This window comes from Octodon degus, unplaced genomic scaffold (assembly GCF_000260255.1).
Source record: "Octodon degus isolate 3935 unplaced genomic scaffold, OctDeg1.0 scaffold00038, whole genome shotgun sequence".
Taxonomy (NCBI): Eukaryota; Metazoa; Chordata; class Mammalia; order Rodentia; family Octodontidae; genus Octodon; species Octodon degus.
In genome coordinates, this window is record NW_004524614.1 from 5,325,823 (window position 1) to 5,342,788 (window position 16,966).

The 16,966-nt window shown below is 34.2% G+C and overlaps 1 protein-coding gene across 7 annotated transcripts in view; it reads left to right on the plus strand.

Moving 5' to 3' along the window:
- Positions 1 to 16,966, plus strand: part of Pan3 (PAN3 poly(A) specific ribonuclease subunit) — a 153,453-nt gene that overhangs the window by 63,091 nt on the left and 73,396 nt on the right. For all 7 annotated transcript variants that reach the window (XM_004631052.2, XM_023715009.1, XM_023715010.1 and 4 more), the window contains one exon: positions 15,861 to 16,008. In XM_004631052.2, coding sequence (XP_004631109.1) covers positions 15,861 to 16,008 — 148 coding nt within the window. The remainder of the gene's footprint in view (positions 1 to 15,860; positions 16,009 to 16,966) is intronic.

Below are 16,966 nucleotides of genomic sequence, written 5' to 3' on the forward strand. Positions count from 1 at the left end.
TTCTCCCTCCCTCCTTCCCTCCTGCCACATCCTTTATCCTGTAAGACATGTTGGTTGTGGTACTTTGAAATTTTTACTTTTACTGAGTTACTTAGGTCTACCTGTATTTCTTACTTTAGCTACCATTGTGGTTTCTTGCTTTTGATCTCTTCTGTCAAACTACTACCTCAGTACCTATCTTGTGTAGGAGAAAAAGTCTACGTTCCTCAAGAACACTTAAAGGTGCTTCTGAACTTGCTCTTTCTGATTGCTATAGCACCTTGCAAGTTCAATGAGAAATACCACGCTAATTGAGCTTCAGGCTTTGACATTTTTTGAACATTTAATTGCTTGGTGTATTATTTTTTTCTGTCTTCATTTAGCAAACTTCTTCATTGTAGGATTCAATTCAAGCTTATGATTTTTATGACCTAATTAGATAGCATTTGCTCACTTTTTCCTATTTATTTATATCACTCACCATATATGCTAAGAGTATGTAGAACATTGTAGATACAGTACTTTTTTTCTTTTACATGGATGTTCTGAGCTCTTGGAAGTATAGAATTGAGGTCAGGGTATAATCTACACATGTGAACTGCTAGCCTATGAATTTGTGGAACACAGACCTGTGTTTTACATGTGTTCTCTATGGTACCTAGCACAGTACCTGGCACAGTGACTTAGGTATTATTATTTATAATGTCTTTTATTTTATTTATTTTTGTGTCCAAATCAGCCCACCCGGGGAGCAAGGCTGGTGCAGCATGCAGTGCCAGGGATTGAACCGCGGTCCCTAGGCTTTTCTAAGCTTGCCTAAGCAGGTGCTTTAGACCATTGCACTATCCTGCCGGCCCCTAGGTATTATTTAAATAATCAAATAATGAACCTTAACTATTAATTACTGGGGGGGTATTTGACCTGTTAGTCTTGAAATGTAATGTTTCATATATTTTCTTAAATTTTTCCTTGGTGTAGTTTTACAATATTGATACAATATTTTTGGAAAAAAATGTGAAAATCTTATTATATGTTAATTTTTATGACTACGATAGTATTCTTGGTTTGGAAAAATGGTTCTAAATAAATCTGCTTACTATATAATGAGACAAATGTACTAGTTAGAAGATGTGCTTATGTTTGTATAAGGGTTCACTAGATTACTAGAAGTGCTTCAAATATTACCAGTTTTTGACAAACTTTGTAAAGTATAAACTAGCAGATACCTGTGGAGATTTAGTTGCCTATGCCCTTTATATTTTTATATATAGAGAGTAACTTTAAGCTGAGCTCCTGATAATTTTTGTTTTGCTCTATTATAATATAAAGTTTACTATTAATTGTTCTTCATTTGATGGATTACAACATTCACATGCTAGTTTTTTTCCTATAAAGGAACATTGATATAAATCTACTGGAAATAGTAGTGATCAGTTTTCTTCTGCTAACTCAACCAGTTTTATTTGATTTACAAAATCAAGTCTCCTCTACTAAGGTGCTTAAATCAGAGACCCTAGTTTGGTTCAGAAAATGTATAAACTATTATTGGACTACTTTTTCAAAAATGGTAATTTAGATGTTACTCTTAACTTAGAAGACCAAACTTGACTGGTTTTAAATGCATCAGTTTCTGAATTACTCAGAAGTAAATATTGATAGTAAATCTTATATTGACCACATTTGGTTATGCTTCAAATAAGGAGAAATAAGAACCCATTATTACTATTTTTAAAAAATCTGTGGAAATATAAACTTGGAGGTTCTGGTTACTCATTGACTTCCCCTTTCTATCCCATTCTCTTCCTCTTTTTGTGTGTTATTTATGAACATGGAAGAATAGTAAAAAATAGGAATAAGCAGGGCTTCCTTTTACATCTATAAATCTCACATTTTTATGTCTTTTTCTCTGTTAGTGTCTATTACTTACATTCCTCCAAAATTCATAACCTTTTGCTTTTGCTAGGAGTAACCTGTGCATGTAGGTGCACACACCAACTGAATCTTTTAGATTAGTCTCAATTATGCTTCTTTGGTTACCCCAGATAGAGGAACAAAGTAGCAGTGATGATAGGAGATTTGAGACTGGTTAATATAAAGATTAGTATTAGATATGTGTGTATCCAAATTCAGCCAAAGAAAGCAATATCTTGACCTAAGTGTGATTATATTTCAATCATAAAGTCATTAGCCAAAGCTTTCCCGTTTTGCCTCTTTTCTCTTTCTTTCTTTAGACCATTGCACTATCCTGCCGGCCCCCTAGGTATTATTTAAATAATCAAATAATGAACCTTAACTATTAATCACTGGGGGGGGTATTTGACCTGTTAGTCTTGAAATGTAATGTTTCATATATTTTCTTAAATTTTTCCTTGGTGTAGTTTTACAATATTGATACAATATTTTTGGAAAAAAATGTGAAAATCTTATTATATGTTAATTTTTATGACTACGACTATGACTTTTCTCTTTTCATCTTGTTCCTTCTTTTTGTCTTTTACTTTCTTGCAGCTGAAATTCAGGAGACAACTGAGTTGAGAAAGACTATGTAGTCCAGTCAGTTGGGGTAGAGTTCAGAGTGAACCTAAGTAGAACTGACTGTGGCCTAGACTAAGGCACTGACAATGAGTTCATTAAAAATAGTTGAATTTGAGAAATATTTATATTATAGAATAGATTCTGTTTCTGGTGCTTCAAACTTGTCTGCATTATCCAAAGAACAATTGAAATATGATATAATTTATTTAGGAAAGATATCAGATAGGAAACAATGAAACTTTGAAAACTAACTTTATAAAAAGTGGATTGATGTGCTCAAATTGTTTGAAATGGTAGTTGCAAAGCACCTCTCTGCTAGTGGATATCTGATCTAGCCAAGAAAGTGTTGGCTTATATTTTATATATTGATAAGATCAAATAAGAAATTGTTCGTTTTGAAAACATTACTAAAAGATGCATCTTTGGACAAGGTGGAAGAATGGGGATTGGACTTACTTTTTCTTCAGAAACAGCTAAAAAACAAAGTACACAAAACAACAATTTTTGAAACTTTAGATACTAGGCAGTTAGGTACAGGGATTCCTGAGAGATGGGCCACAAATGAAGTAAGAGCTGTGATTACCTCCAGCACAGTGCTTTGGGAAAGTTCCATGGTTGGCAGAGGGAGAGTGAACTCACTCAGAATCTAGTGATCTGTCTGAATTGAAGAAACCAACCTAGAAATCCATAGCAGCCTAAGTGACTATAATTTGCAAAGAAAAAGTACTGAACTGACTTGGAGTGATGCCCCACACAGACAATACTCTGAAGATTTGCAGTTTTCAGAGATCATACAAGCCAAGAATAGTTTCTGTTCCCACCAGCTAACAGGAGAAACTTCATTATTTGTGAAGCATCAAGGAGGGCAATGAGGAAGGGATTTGTTTCAATAATAGGGCCAAATTAGTTGTGAGATAAATACTTTCCTGATTTCCTCCTACAAGCTTTAGAAAGAAGACCTGAAAGGATTGAACTAATTTTTAAGTAACTTAATTACTGTGGAGAACACTGGCCAAAGATATTTTACATGGTACTAAGGTGGGAATAGTGGTACACTCCTGTAATCCTACCACTGAGAAGACTGAGATAGGAGATCCCTGTGAGTTTGAAACCAGCCTAAACAACATCATGATAACTGGTTAAAAAAGAGAAAGAAAGGAACAGAGCCCCAGAGAAGATCAAAGATACAATATTTGTCATTCTGTCAAATTACCAGATAGGCAAAAAAAGAAAAAAATTAAATCCCACATGAGAAGATGCAGTAAATCAAAATTGATCCAGAAGTAATGGAGAAACAGTATATACCAATATCAAAACCATTACTAGAACAATAATACCTATGCTTAGGAAACTAAAGGAAAGATTAATATGTAAGTATAGTGGAACATGCACGTGAAAAATTAAACTTTTGAGTATTTAAGATTATAGTGTTTGGAATAGGGATGTGACTCAGCAGTCTAAAGCCAGCCTGGCAAGTGCAAGGACTGGGGTTTGATTCCTGGTACTGCATGCTGTGCTGGCCCCAGAACTGGATGTGGTGGTACACACCTATAATGCCAGCACTGGGGAAGCTGAAAACAGGAGGATCAGTACGGTTCTGAACTGGGTAGTGAGTCTGAACTCGGTAGCGCGACCTTGTATCAACAACAAAAAACTAGCGTCTGAAATAAAAAAAGATTGTTTAGGAGTAATAGATTAGACTTCGGAATTAATAGATTAAGCTTTGGAGAAGAATAGTGCAGTGAATTTCAATGTATAACAATAGAAACTTCAAAAAATAAAAAGTAAGGTGTGAGGTAACATCAAATGGCTTACTGTTGTAATTACTTTTTGTGTTTGTGGAACAAATACTCAACACCACAACTGAAAGGAAGGATTTATTTTGACTCAGAGTTTTAGTCCATTGCTAGCTATCTCCAAGGTGGAAAGGAGTGATGAGGGGCCTGGCAGAGGAAAGCTGCTGTGTGTCAGCCAGGAAGCAGAGAAGGCAGGAAGTGACCCTTCCTGCTCTTGAACTCAGTGATCTGCCTTTTTCTATCATATCCTGTCTCCCAACAGCAACCCAACCATTAATCATACCAGTGAGTGTAGCATCTCTGTATTCTAGTACCCTTCCAGAAGTCCTGCCTGTTGAGTACATGAGGCCTTTGGTGGACATTCTGGATCCCAACACTTGCTACACATTTAATTGGAGTTTCTGAAGAGGACCAAGTAGAATGTAAATAGGGGAATACTCTGATAAATATTAGACAGTATTTTCCACATTTGATATAAACTGTAAACCCACTGATCATAGGAGCCCAGTGAATCATAAGCTCAAGAAATACGAAGAAAACTATATCAAGCCATATCAAAGAAACAGACCCAAGGAAAAAAAGATCCATTTTCTCTTGAATAAACAAAGGTATGGGTAGCAGCCAGGTGTGGTAGTGCATGCATGTAATCCCTGCGCTCGAGAGTCTGAGGCAGGCGAGTTACTGTGAGTTTGAGGCAGCTTGGTTTACATGATGAGTTCAAGGTCACATAGTGAAACCCTGTCTTAAAAAAAAAACGATTTCGCAATAGAAATATAAACCTTTCCAAAACAGTTAATGACATCATACCATGGTATGTATGCATGCCTTTATTTATAGCAGCATAATTCATAATGACTAGAATGTATAAAGAAAATGTGTATATACAGTGGAGTACTACTATGAAATTTTGAGCCATTTGTAGGAAAATGGTTGCATATTGAGACCATAATGCTGAGTGACTAACTCAGACATACAAACTTAAATATTACATAATTTCTCTTATGTGAAAAACTGTATCACAAAAGATAATAAGTCAAAGAGAGAAACAATATTTTTCTAGTCCAGCATGGACAGTATATCTAAAAGTGTACCTTGATCTAGTACAATTGTCTTACATGTTTTATATGTTTTTTGCCTATTAGTCTGGTTTTTAATCTTACATGTGATAACTAACTTGATATGGTCTTATACATAAATTAATCTGATGCTGCCAGAATAAAAAGGGGGAGGTAGAAGGAAGGGGAAAAATTTGAAATATGTTATGAACATGTACTAGTTCCCCACAGTGAATGTATTCATTATGTATGGAGTGTTCATGATCTACTACAAACATGTACAGTACTAACAAAATTTTAAAAAAAGCTTTTTAAAGTACTGTAAAGCAGATTACAATATAGTATCTGTATCTTTAAAATACAGGAAGAAAAAGTAGATGTCAGCATGGAATTATGTATTTGGAAAAATATAAAAAGGAACCAACTCATTGTATATAAAAATTGGTAAAATTCAAATTAGTCATTTAGTTAAAAGTATTATACATATTTCGTGGTTCTGAAATTTACTCTGGATATAAGAGGTATTTGGTGAAAGATAGTAAAATGTATGAGTTTCTGGATTTGATCCTCAGCATTACGCAGAAATTGTTTTTAAAGTTAAAAGTTATTCAAGTAGTATAAAATTATTTTAAGTAATTCATCACGAACAAATATTTACTTTAATAAATATTAAATAAAGTACTTTAGGGGGGCAGGGAGATGGCTCAGTAGAGAGCCTGAGTTCAATCCACGGTTCCGCCAAAAAAAAAAAAAAAGTACTTTAGCGAGAAAGAAAATGATACCCTATAGAAATCTGGATCTACACCAATTAATGAAGAACCCTTGAAATAGTAACTTATGAACTTATATAAACTTTTCCCTTAAAATTTAAATTTCTTGGAAAAGTAGCTGTTAGAAGCAAATGTAGTGAGAGTGAGCTGATAGAATTTTAACATGTAGAAAAATATGAGTAGCAAAATGTTTGAGAGTAGAAATGGAAGCATAATACTGTGATCTCCTCTAAAGTATCTGGAGTATCAGTAGGGCTGGCTGGATGGTAGTGTTGTATACTGAATTATGCCTTCGCCATGCATATATATTGAAACTTTAATCCCTTTTAAGACTATTTGGAGATGGGGCCTTTAAGGAGGAAATTGAGGTTAACGGAAGACCTAAGGCTGGGTCCCTAAGCAAGACATGGCTGTTGTCCTTCCTTGTAAAACAAAGAAGTCAGATACATTAAGTCTGGGAGTACAAAGGAAAAAGGCCATGTGAAAATTTGGTTAGAAAGCAGTCATTTAAGAAACAAAGTGTGGTCTCAGAAGAAGCCATCCTTGGTAGTACCTTGATCTTGAAACCCTGGCTTGTAAAACTTTGTGCAAATGGATTTCTGTTGCTAATGTGGTTATTTTGTTATTATGGCACTAGTGGTCTAGGACAGTTGGTGATAAAGATTAGTACTTTAAAACCTAAGGCAGCTATTACAAAGTCAGGAGAGATGAAATAAAACATTATTTAGTTAATCCTAAAGATGACTAAAAAGAAGGGGAACAAAAGACATGTGATGCAGCAAAAAGCAAGATGATAGGTCTGAATCCAATCAGTCCACCACTCATATTAAATGTGCATTGTGTAAACATCCCAATAATAGGCTTTTTTTTTTTTTTTTTTTGGACGTGAGTGTTTTTTTTTTTTTTGAGTCAGAGTTTCACTGTGCAATTTATGTTGGCCTTGATCTTACTTAGTAACTAAAGCTGGCCTCAAACTCGAAGTAAATCTCCTCCCCCAGAGTCTCTTGAATGATTGGATTATAGGTGTATCTACTATGTCTGGCTTGTTTTCTTGTTGTTAATAATAATAGGCAGTTTTGAAGACTGGACTAAAAAAAAATGCAAGCTGCAACTATATGAAGCTAAAAATAAACCTACTTTAAAATGACAAAAATAGGAACATTAAACTGAGTTAATCAAAAGAAAGCACATATTAGCTGTATTATGTCAGACATACTAGATTTCAATGCAGAAAGTATTGCTGAGGATAGTCACTTTTCTGTAGAAGGAGATAGTTCTTCAAGATAGATGGATATTCCATTCTTAAATGTTTGTGCAACTAACAACAGCTTTAAAATATATGAGACTAAAGCCTGATAGAATTTCACGGAGAAATAGGGACTTCAACATTTCTCTCAGTAGGAGGAAGAGATAGGAAATCAGTAAGGGGATAGGAATCTCACGCAACTTTAAAAACCAATTTGTCATAATTATACTTCCATATTGCCCAGCAATAGCCAAATGCATGTCCCCCCCCCGGGGGGGTGCACATAAAGAACACTGACCAACACATAACAGTTATGGGTCATGAAACAAATCTTAATAAATTTAAAAGAATTGAAAGCAAGCCAATATACTTTATGGCCAGAATGGGATTAAGTATGAAATAATCAATACAAAGATTTTTGGAGAATCTTCATGTATTTGGAAAATGAATACATACTTTTAAATCACTCAGAAGTCAAATATTAATGTTAATAGAAATTACTTAGAACTGGATTAAAAATGAGAACATAAGTTATAGAATGCCACAAAATCAGTTATTACAAGATAACTTTTGATACAGCATCACATTTCTATACTAGGATTCCCGAGGCCATGATCTTTGCTTCGTTCTTAATAAAAAAGAAGAGCAAATCAAACCCAAAGAAACCATAAGGAATAAAACAAAGCCAAAACAGAATCCAGTAGAACTGTAAATAGAAAAATAGGGTAAAATTGGTAAAATTAAAACTGGTTCTATAGAAGATTTTTGAAATTGATAAACATGTAGCCAGGTTGATTAGGAGAAATAATAAGACAAAAATTACCAGTATCATAATGAAGTAGGTAACATCATTAGATTCCACAGATATTATAAGACTATTAAGGTGATATTAAGAACTACATTAATTAGCCAGGTGTGGTGGCACAAGCCTGTAATCCTATCACTCTGGAGGATGAAGCGGGAGGATCATTGTGAATTCAAGACCATCCTGGGCTACAAAGTGAGCTCAAGGCTTGGCTGAACTGTGAACTACGTTAAGCCCAGGTGACTTCCCTGGAGAATTCTACCTAAGACTTTAGAAAGAAAATAGTGAAAACTAAACACAATCTTAAGAAAAATAATTACAAGAAGTGGAATACTTCCAGCTTACTCTGGTTACAAAATGAGGCAAAGACATTTTGCCAACAGAACACTACATACTGGTAATTATATGTAGTAGTTGAAATTCTTAACAAGTTTTTAGCAGTTGAAGATTTTAAAATCAGACTAGTGGGGCCGGGGAGATGGCTCAGTGGAATAAGTGCTTTCCTGGCAAGCGCAAGGGCCTGAGTTCAATCCCCAGTTCTGCCCCCACCCCCCACCCCCCAAAAAAAAAGAAAGAAAAAAAATCAGGCTAACACACCTGTAGTGACACTCACTAAGATTGTTCATTGTTTTAAAAATCAGTTGAAAATATATTATCCCCTGAAAAAATCAGTGTGACCATCTCAGTAGATTTAGAAAAAATTGGACAAAATTCAAATTCCATTCCTGATAAAAACTCTCAACAAACTAGATTTTGAACATCTGTAACAAAATAAAGTACATTTATGCAAGAGCCATGTTTTTTTTTTCTTTTAAAAATATTTTTATTTTTAAGAATAAAAACAAATATCAGAGACAAAGATGGAGACAAGGTAACATACAACAACACATGCATTATAGATTTCCAAAACAAGAATAGCTAATAATGGTTCTGTTATCTATGTCAAATTTGTTGCACAGATTAACAGAATATGAAAGATTGGAGTATTACTGCTTGCGTTCAAGAAACCTTAATTTTTTTCTTGTCTTTTTAAATTTTTACTTTTTAAACATTTTAGCGAGAGTATAATAATAATTGATAAGACATTAGAAATGATACACATTTAGAAGACCAAGATGAGAGGTGTTTAAGTGTGGGTTTTGTATTACACATTACTGTTCTGGATGTCGTTGCTTAGATCACAGATAACATATAGAGGTAGTCAAGGTGAAAATTATACATATTAACTGCTATTTTCAAAAAAAATGATGGAAATTATTGGTACAATCATCTCAGCCATCCTCTATACATACTTGCATGTTCCCCCCCCCTTCCTTTTCCCCTATCTTTTCTCATTCTTTTTGAGACAGAGTTTCACTATGCAGTTCAGGCTAGCCTTGAACTTACTTTGTAGCCCAGGCTGGAATTATATGGGCATGCCACCATGCTTAGCTTAATTTTTTTTTTTTTTTTCCGGAACCTGGGATTGAACTCAGGCCCTCGTGCTTGCCAGGGAAGCACTTATTCCACTGAGCCATCTCTCCAGCCCCATGCTTAGCTTAATATTCTCAAAGGTGGAAAATGAAATGCTTTCCCATAAAGATCAGGGGTGTCTACTTTCATTGCTTCAGTTTAGTGTACTGTTGTATATGTTAGTGCATTAAGGAAAGAAGGAAAAATAAAATGGTCTTTTTATAGAGCCATAATCACGTGTTTAGCATGATACAAAATCAGTATAACCAACTCATTTTTATTTTTGTAGGATAGTGTTCTGAATGGAGACCTCCAAAAAGATGAATTCATACTGTATTTTCTGAAGCCTGTGAACCTTACATTAGTTGAAAAAGGGCCTAAGAAAATGCAGTTGATTTTGATCATATACCTCATTCATCAAGTAAGCCTAGATCCAGTGATAATTGTCCCTAAAAGAGTGAGACAGAGCTCAGTATAGTGGCACTTGCCTATAATTATAACATTCTGGAAGGCTGAGGCAAGGGGATTGAAAGTCTAAACCTAGGCTGGACAGGTAAGCAATTTAGTGAGACACTGTCTGAAAAAAAAAAAAAAAAATGCTGGGCTTATAGCTCAGAGCAAAGGTCCTGTGTCCAATCCTTAATTTATCTATTTTTTCTTCCATATTTTGGGGAAGGGTCTACAGGGTGTTCAGGATCTCACTACTACATCGGATTCATAGTGATTCTCCTGTTTACCGCCTCCCAAGTGCTGGGCTTGCAGGCACACACCACCAGGCCCAGTCTCAATTGCTGTCTCAGTACGCCCCAGAAGCAGGGCCGGCAGAGCAGGCCCAAGGATTGAATCCCTGGCCCCTGCACCTGCTTGCAGGCACATTATTCTGCTGAGCTATTTGGCCAGCCCTAATCCTTAATTTAAAACAAAATGAAAAATCCCAGAACAGTGAGGCAGGGAGATTGCATACAGAGAAAGTAATGTGAAGATGGGACTTTGGTCATGAGGTTGCAAATCCAGACATGGCCAAGAAAGGCCACTGAAGTCTACAAGTATAGAATAGATTCTGTTGCAGCCCCTTTAGAGGAAATATGAACCTCAGCACCTCTTTCTTTTGGACTTCTGACCTCTAGAACTGTAAGAAGATAAATTTCTGTTTCAGTCCACTAAAATATGTGATAGTTTGTTTTAGCAGCTGGGAAATCATTACATACATAATAGTCACAAATTGAAAATTTAAAGTTACACCATTTATAGTAATATCAAACATATAAAATCCTTAGAATTAGCCTGACAAAAGGTACATTTGCAGTTCTGTATATTTACAACTATGAAACATTCCTGAGAGAAATTAAAGACCCAAACAAATAGAAATTTAATTGAAGATAGCTGCTTTCCCAAATTGACATAGAGAGCCAGTGCAGTTCCACTTAAGAACCTGACAGGCAACTGCACAGAAATTAATAAACTTATTGTTACATTTATGTATGAATGCAAAGGATGTGTTTACCAGCCCAACTTAAAAGATGTAATGTATTCTACTTGACTTACAGTAAGACTACAACAATCAGGTCAATGTGGTATTGGCATCAATGTTGAGAAATCAGTGGATCCGATTAGAACACCGAGAAACTAACTCAGTAGTATAATTTGATTTTAATAAAGGAGCAAAATCTATTCAGTGGGGAATCTATATGTATTGTGATCCTTTTCACAAATAGCACAAGAATTATTGGATCTTTATATTTATAAGCAAGTTTATATCTGTACTTCATACTGTGTACAAAAATGAAATCAAAGTGCATTGTAGGCTTAATGTAAATCATAAACGCATAAAATTTAGAAACATAAATGAATATATCTATGACTTTGGTTAGGTAAGTATCTTTTATATTTTTATTTTTATTTTTTTTTTAGGTAAGTATCTTTTAAATACAACACAAAAAAACCATGGTCAATAGACCCATAAGAAAAAACTTAGTGTCCCTGAAAAAGAATGGAAGGACAAATATAGCCTGAAAGAAAATATGTGAACACAGATCTTCTATCCAAAATAAAGAACTCTCAATATTCTACGACAGAAAAAATATCACTATGACACTCAATAAAAAGTGTTCAAAATATATGAATAGACCTTTCCTCAAAGAAAATACAGATTGGCAAAAAGTCATTGGAGAAATGCAAATTTATGCCACAGTAAGATACTACTACACACCTATTAGAATATCTGAAATGAGAAAGACACTGAAGTTCTGAGTACTTCATCTTTTATTCAGTATTGATGGACTTGCTAAAACTATGACTACTTTGGAAAGAGTTTACCAGTTTCTTTTAAAAATTATATATAATCCATACCAAGTGTCCAAGCCACTCACCGCTAGATATTTAATAAAGAGAAATGGAACACGAACACACACACGTGTGTGCGTACACACACACACACATGCACACACTGAAAAAAAATCTAAGCAGGATAAAATGTGCTGCTGTATATTGATGCTGAATACTGATCAGTAGTTAAAAACAAGTGAAATATTGGTAGAGGTAATAACATAGATGAATCTTGATGCCAAGTGAAAGCAGCCAAGCAAAAGTACATATATATGGTTTGTTTACGTAGAATTCTAAAAAGTGCAGACCAATCTATAATGGCAGCTGATCAGTGGTTTCCTGGAGACAGCACAGTAGTGAGGTAGGCATTATGATAAAAAAGGAAAGAAGCCTGTGATGACTTAGCATGATGGACATATTGAATGGCTTTAGATGGTTGACTTATGCTTGTTTACGTGTTAAAGAGTACAGTTTATGGTGTGTTAGATATATCTAAATCTGCTAAGAAAAAAAATCACAAGTTGATGTCAGTTTATGAAGGTATTAAAGGTTAGGGTTAGGATAAAGCAAATTGCATCTTATTAGAACAAGCTGTACCATGCAAAGTATTTTGTGCTTTCATGTGATTAATAAAACACTGAATAATTTATAGGGGTATTAGTATGTTTTTTATTCATTCCATCACTGAGACTATTTTTCATATTTTTTGCAACAAAATACTACATAATTAGCTTATGTTCTAAATCTATTCAGTATGAACCCTTTCCTGTCTTTGTACCTAATTAAAAGTATTAATGTCTATACTTTTTATTACAATGTTTATTAATCCCTTAATTTATACATATTTTTATTGAAGTCTCCAAAATGTTAAACACTGAATTTAACTGAAAAAAAAAAACAAAACATACAAGTTTATGTGGAATACTATAACAAAACCATAAAATTATATCTAAGATTAAAACCTCATTGAAAAGTTATTCCATTACTAAAAAATGTTGGTCATTTGTATATAGACATCTATCAGTTCAGTTGGTGAGGTGTCTGGAATAGTATGTTCTCATTTACAATATAAAAATTTATAATGACAATACTTTTAAGCAAAAGGTCAGAAGTCTTGATTTATTATGTTTATGTCTAGAGATTACAGGCACAGATCATATCCAAATGTTTTGAAATAGTATTATTTTGGAGAACACTACATAAGAAGCACTTGGTAGTTTTTTTGCACATAAATTACAGGGTAAATTTAAGTGTATAGAAATTTAAAGTTGAATTTATTGACAAATCCTCACAGAATGAGTATCTGTTTTGAATAAATGCTTTTTATTTATTTATTTTTTTAATGTGCATTTAGGGGGCTGGGGAGATAGCTCAGAGATATAAGGACTTACCTGCCAAGTGCAAGTTCCCGAGTTTAATCACCTGGTAAACACAAGGTCCCAGTTTCAATCCCAGAAACCAGGACACGCAGTGCTGGCCCAGGAATTGGGCATGGTGGCACGTGCCTTTAATTTCAGCACTGGGAAGGTTGAAACAGGAGGATTACTGTGAGTTTGAGACCACCCTGGAGGCTACAAAAGGGAGCACTAACTAGGTCAGCCAGAACTGCATAGCAAGACCCTGTCTCGAAAGAAAACAAAACAAAAATGTATTTAGCACTAATTAAGATAGGAATGTAAATTAAGAGTTTAAATTATGAATAGGCATTAATGTTCATGCAGTTCACAAAAATAAAAAATTTGATCTCATAGAGATAAACATAGTAGGTAGTTAAGATGGATGGATGGATTCATTTAGTGGTGCTGGGGATGGAACCCAATATCCACTGCTCTATATTCCCAGATCTGAAAGGGATTATTTCAGTCAATAGTTTATTTCTGCAATTTCAGCACTTTAGGAAGCTGAGGCAAGAGGATCACAAGTCTGCTCCCAGCCTGGTCAATTTAGTGAGACTGTCTCAAAATAAAAAATAAAAATAAAAAAAATTGGAGACAGAGCTCAATGTGAAGGGCCTAGATTGGTGATAGTAAACCTTTTAGACACAAGTCCCAAACTGTAGCCCAAAACACACTTACTGCAAAGTGCCAACACTGCAGTTGAACTTGACTGCTAAAATTTTCGTTTCGAAAAAGCAGCTCATACATTAACACCTTTTGTATTAAAAGAGAAAGCACATGCATGCCATAGATTCCCAACTGCTGCTCTAGGTTCAACCCTCCAAAAAGAGACTTTCAAAGGAATTTGGGAAACTCAACCTGGAAATCGGATCATATGTGGTTCTCTGTAACTGTAAGATGTTTTTGAAAAGGCAGTATATATTTCTCAGGAATATACTAAAAGGATCATACATGTATATGATTTCCCTATGTAGTTTTGTTTTTCCTAATGATTTCATAACCTTGAAACCCCATTTCCCTTAGGCATTTTTTTGGAACCTTACCAAGATAACAAATGGTTTTTATAAGACAGATTTAGAGTTAACAGGGTACATAACTAGCTCTGATTTACTTGTCATGCCAGTTGTTCCTTTATAGTAGAAGTGCTACACCAGTAAAATGCAGTGGCTTGAGTTCTATACCAGAATTTAATTAGATATTCACTTAACATGCCATTATTTTTAAAAGCTTTAGAATTGGAAAGATGTTTCATAAATACACTTAGGTGATAAAAAAATTTTTTTTTCCCTTTCAAAAGAATATTTTGGTTCAAGTTTGACTTTTCCATTTTGGAATTTCATGTCTTAGATGTAGCACTAAAAGAGCTTCATCCTGTATTTTCAGGTTTTAAGTTTTGGTACTGGGAAGTGAACTCAGGATCTTATGCCTGCCAAGCAGGCGTTGCATCGCCGAGCTATGTCCCCCACTTTTCAGAGTATTTTAATCAAACTCACATTAAGTATTTCTTTTATATTTTACCACTGCTTATCTTGGTAAAAATAGTTTAGCTGGCTCATAACTGATAGTATTATTTACTTTAGAGTTTACAAGTAGATTAACCTATTGACTTGTTAAGCTTCAAAATCTAGTGTTTTGAACTCTGTTTGATGTGGCAATTTAAAAATGTTGTTCTTAGACAAGGAGACAATCTCAGATAAGGAGGTTGTTGTTGATTGTGTAGGAGTTAGTCCATTTTAAAATTTTCTGCTTCCTATGGAAATTCACATGGACAAAAACAGACTATGAATTTGATATATGTTCTCATAATGAATGGTCTTGTAGTTTTAAAGCTAGAGAAATACAATACCACTTAAGTATAAAATAGGTTGTATCATACTATCACTGTGAAAATTGTTTTCTGTACTAAAATATTTAAAGAACAGGTCACATGTAATGCTGCTTAAGCTTCCAGTGGCTCTTTTATAAAACTTCTTTTTCCTTACCTTGATTCCTCCCAGATATTTGCCTTGCTTTAAGTGTTTTATCTATCATGGCATCATATTAGGGAAACTTTTGCTTTCACAGAACAAGAAAGTGATGCATATTGAACAACAGGTTATTTCAACTTTTATCTTGGTAGAAGTTGTTTAAATCTGTAACATCTGAAACTTGTTGCTCAGTTTTGAGGTAGTTTCCACCTCCCAGTTCTCAAAAATGTGTTAAGTTGGTTTAGTAATGTCGCATGCTTGAAAACTAAAGGCAGATTTTACACATTAAGAATTCTGCAAATGAAAGATTAAAATGATCAGATTTGATCAAATTTCTTGAGAAATTCAACATACTATGCCAAAGAATAGAAACTAAAAGACTTGTCAAATTTTCATTAAGTTTTTACTCTGTAAATAAAGCATAGTGGAGTAACAACTAGTACTTTTAAGACTAGTAAAGACTAGTAAGACTGGTAACCATGTCTTTTGGGGGCCTAAAGTGTGTTAACTTACTATATTTGATTTTTAAATAGACACCAAATCCTACTGCAAGCGAGTTTATTCCTAAAGGAGGATCAACCTCCAGGCTGAGTAACGTGTCCCAGTCAAATATGTCTGCCTTCTCTCAAGTTTTCTCTCACCCATCCATGGGAAGCCCTGCTACTGCTGGATTAGCACCAGGTAAGTTGAGTAACTACTTCCAGTGAGTTCCAGATAACAAATTTGTCAGCACCATTATTTATCAGAACAAAGATTGTGTACTTGAATGATTCACTTTTGAGCATATTGACTTTTATGTTTTAATTTTGGGTACAATAGGTCAAATATGTAGTTAAGAATTTCAAAGCAAAATTAAAGTGTGAATGAGGTTATATATAAGGTCTTTTAAAAACTTAAAATAAATTGAAAGGATAAAACGGTTGTTCAGAAGAAATACTGGTTTGTAGCTTGGTATTTCCTTATTATTTAAAGTCAGAAGTGCTATGTCACTCAAACATTTTGTAAAGGCATTAGAAATAGAGGGAATATTGATGGATATATATGACTCAAAGCCCTCCTCTTTTTTTTTTTTTTCTTGATTTCTAAAATGACATTCTAAATACATGTTTAGATGTAGTACCATTCAGAATTTTGATTATAAGTGTTATAGTAGTAATTTAAATCAGGCGAAATATTATAAACAATAGTAGGAAAGAAATATATTACCTCAGGTATCACAATAGTAGGGAAGAATATTTTTCAGTCATTTTCTTCCAATTATACTATGATGGCAGAAAAATGTGTACAAAGGCAAGTTAACACTCAAGGTTTTAAGGCACAGTTCATGGCAACTGTTTGAGAGACCTAAGGTGTTCTTAAAGTCTTTATCTTAATAATTTAGGCAAAATTTGTATTTAATCTGTAACAGACCTTAATATTAATATAGAACTGTTAAAATATCATAAAATTAACACCACCCATCTCCACTTCTGTCTTGTTTGGAAAAATAAGGTAGGCATAATCATGGAATTCATAACAGGCATTAAGTAGTTACTCTGTAAAATATTTGAGTTGCATCGATAAATTATGTTTCTAGAACCTGTACTGGAAAATTACCACTTGGTCTTGGACATTCCAGAAACAGAAGTAAAATGAAATA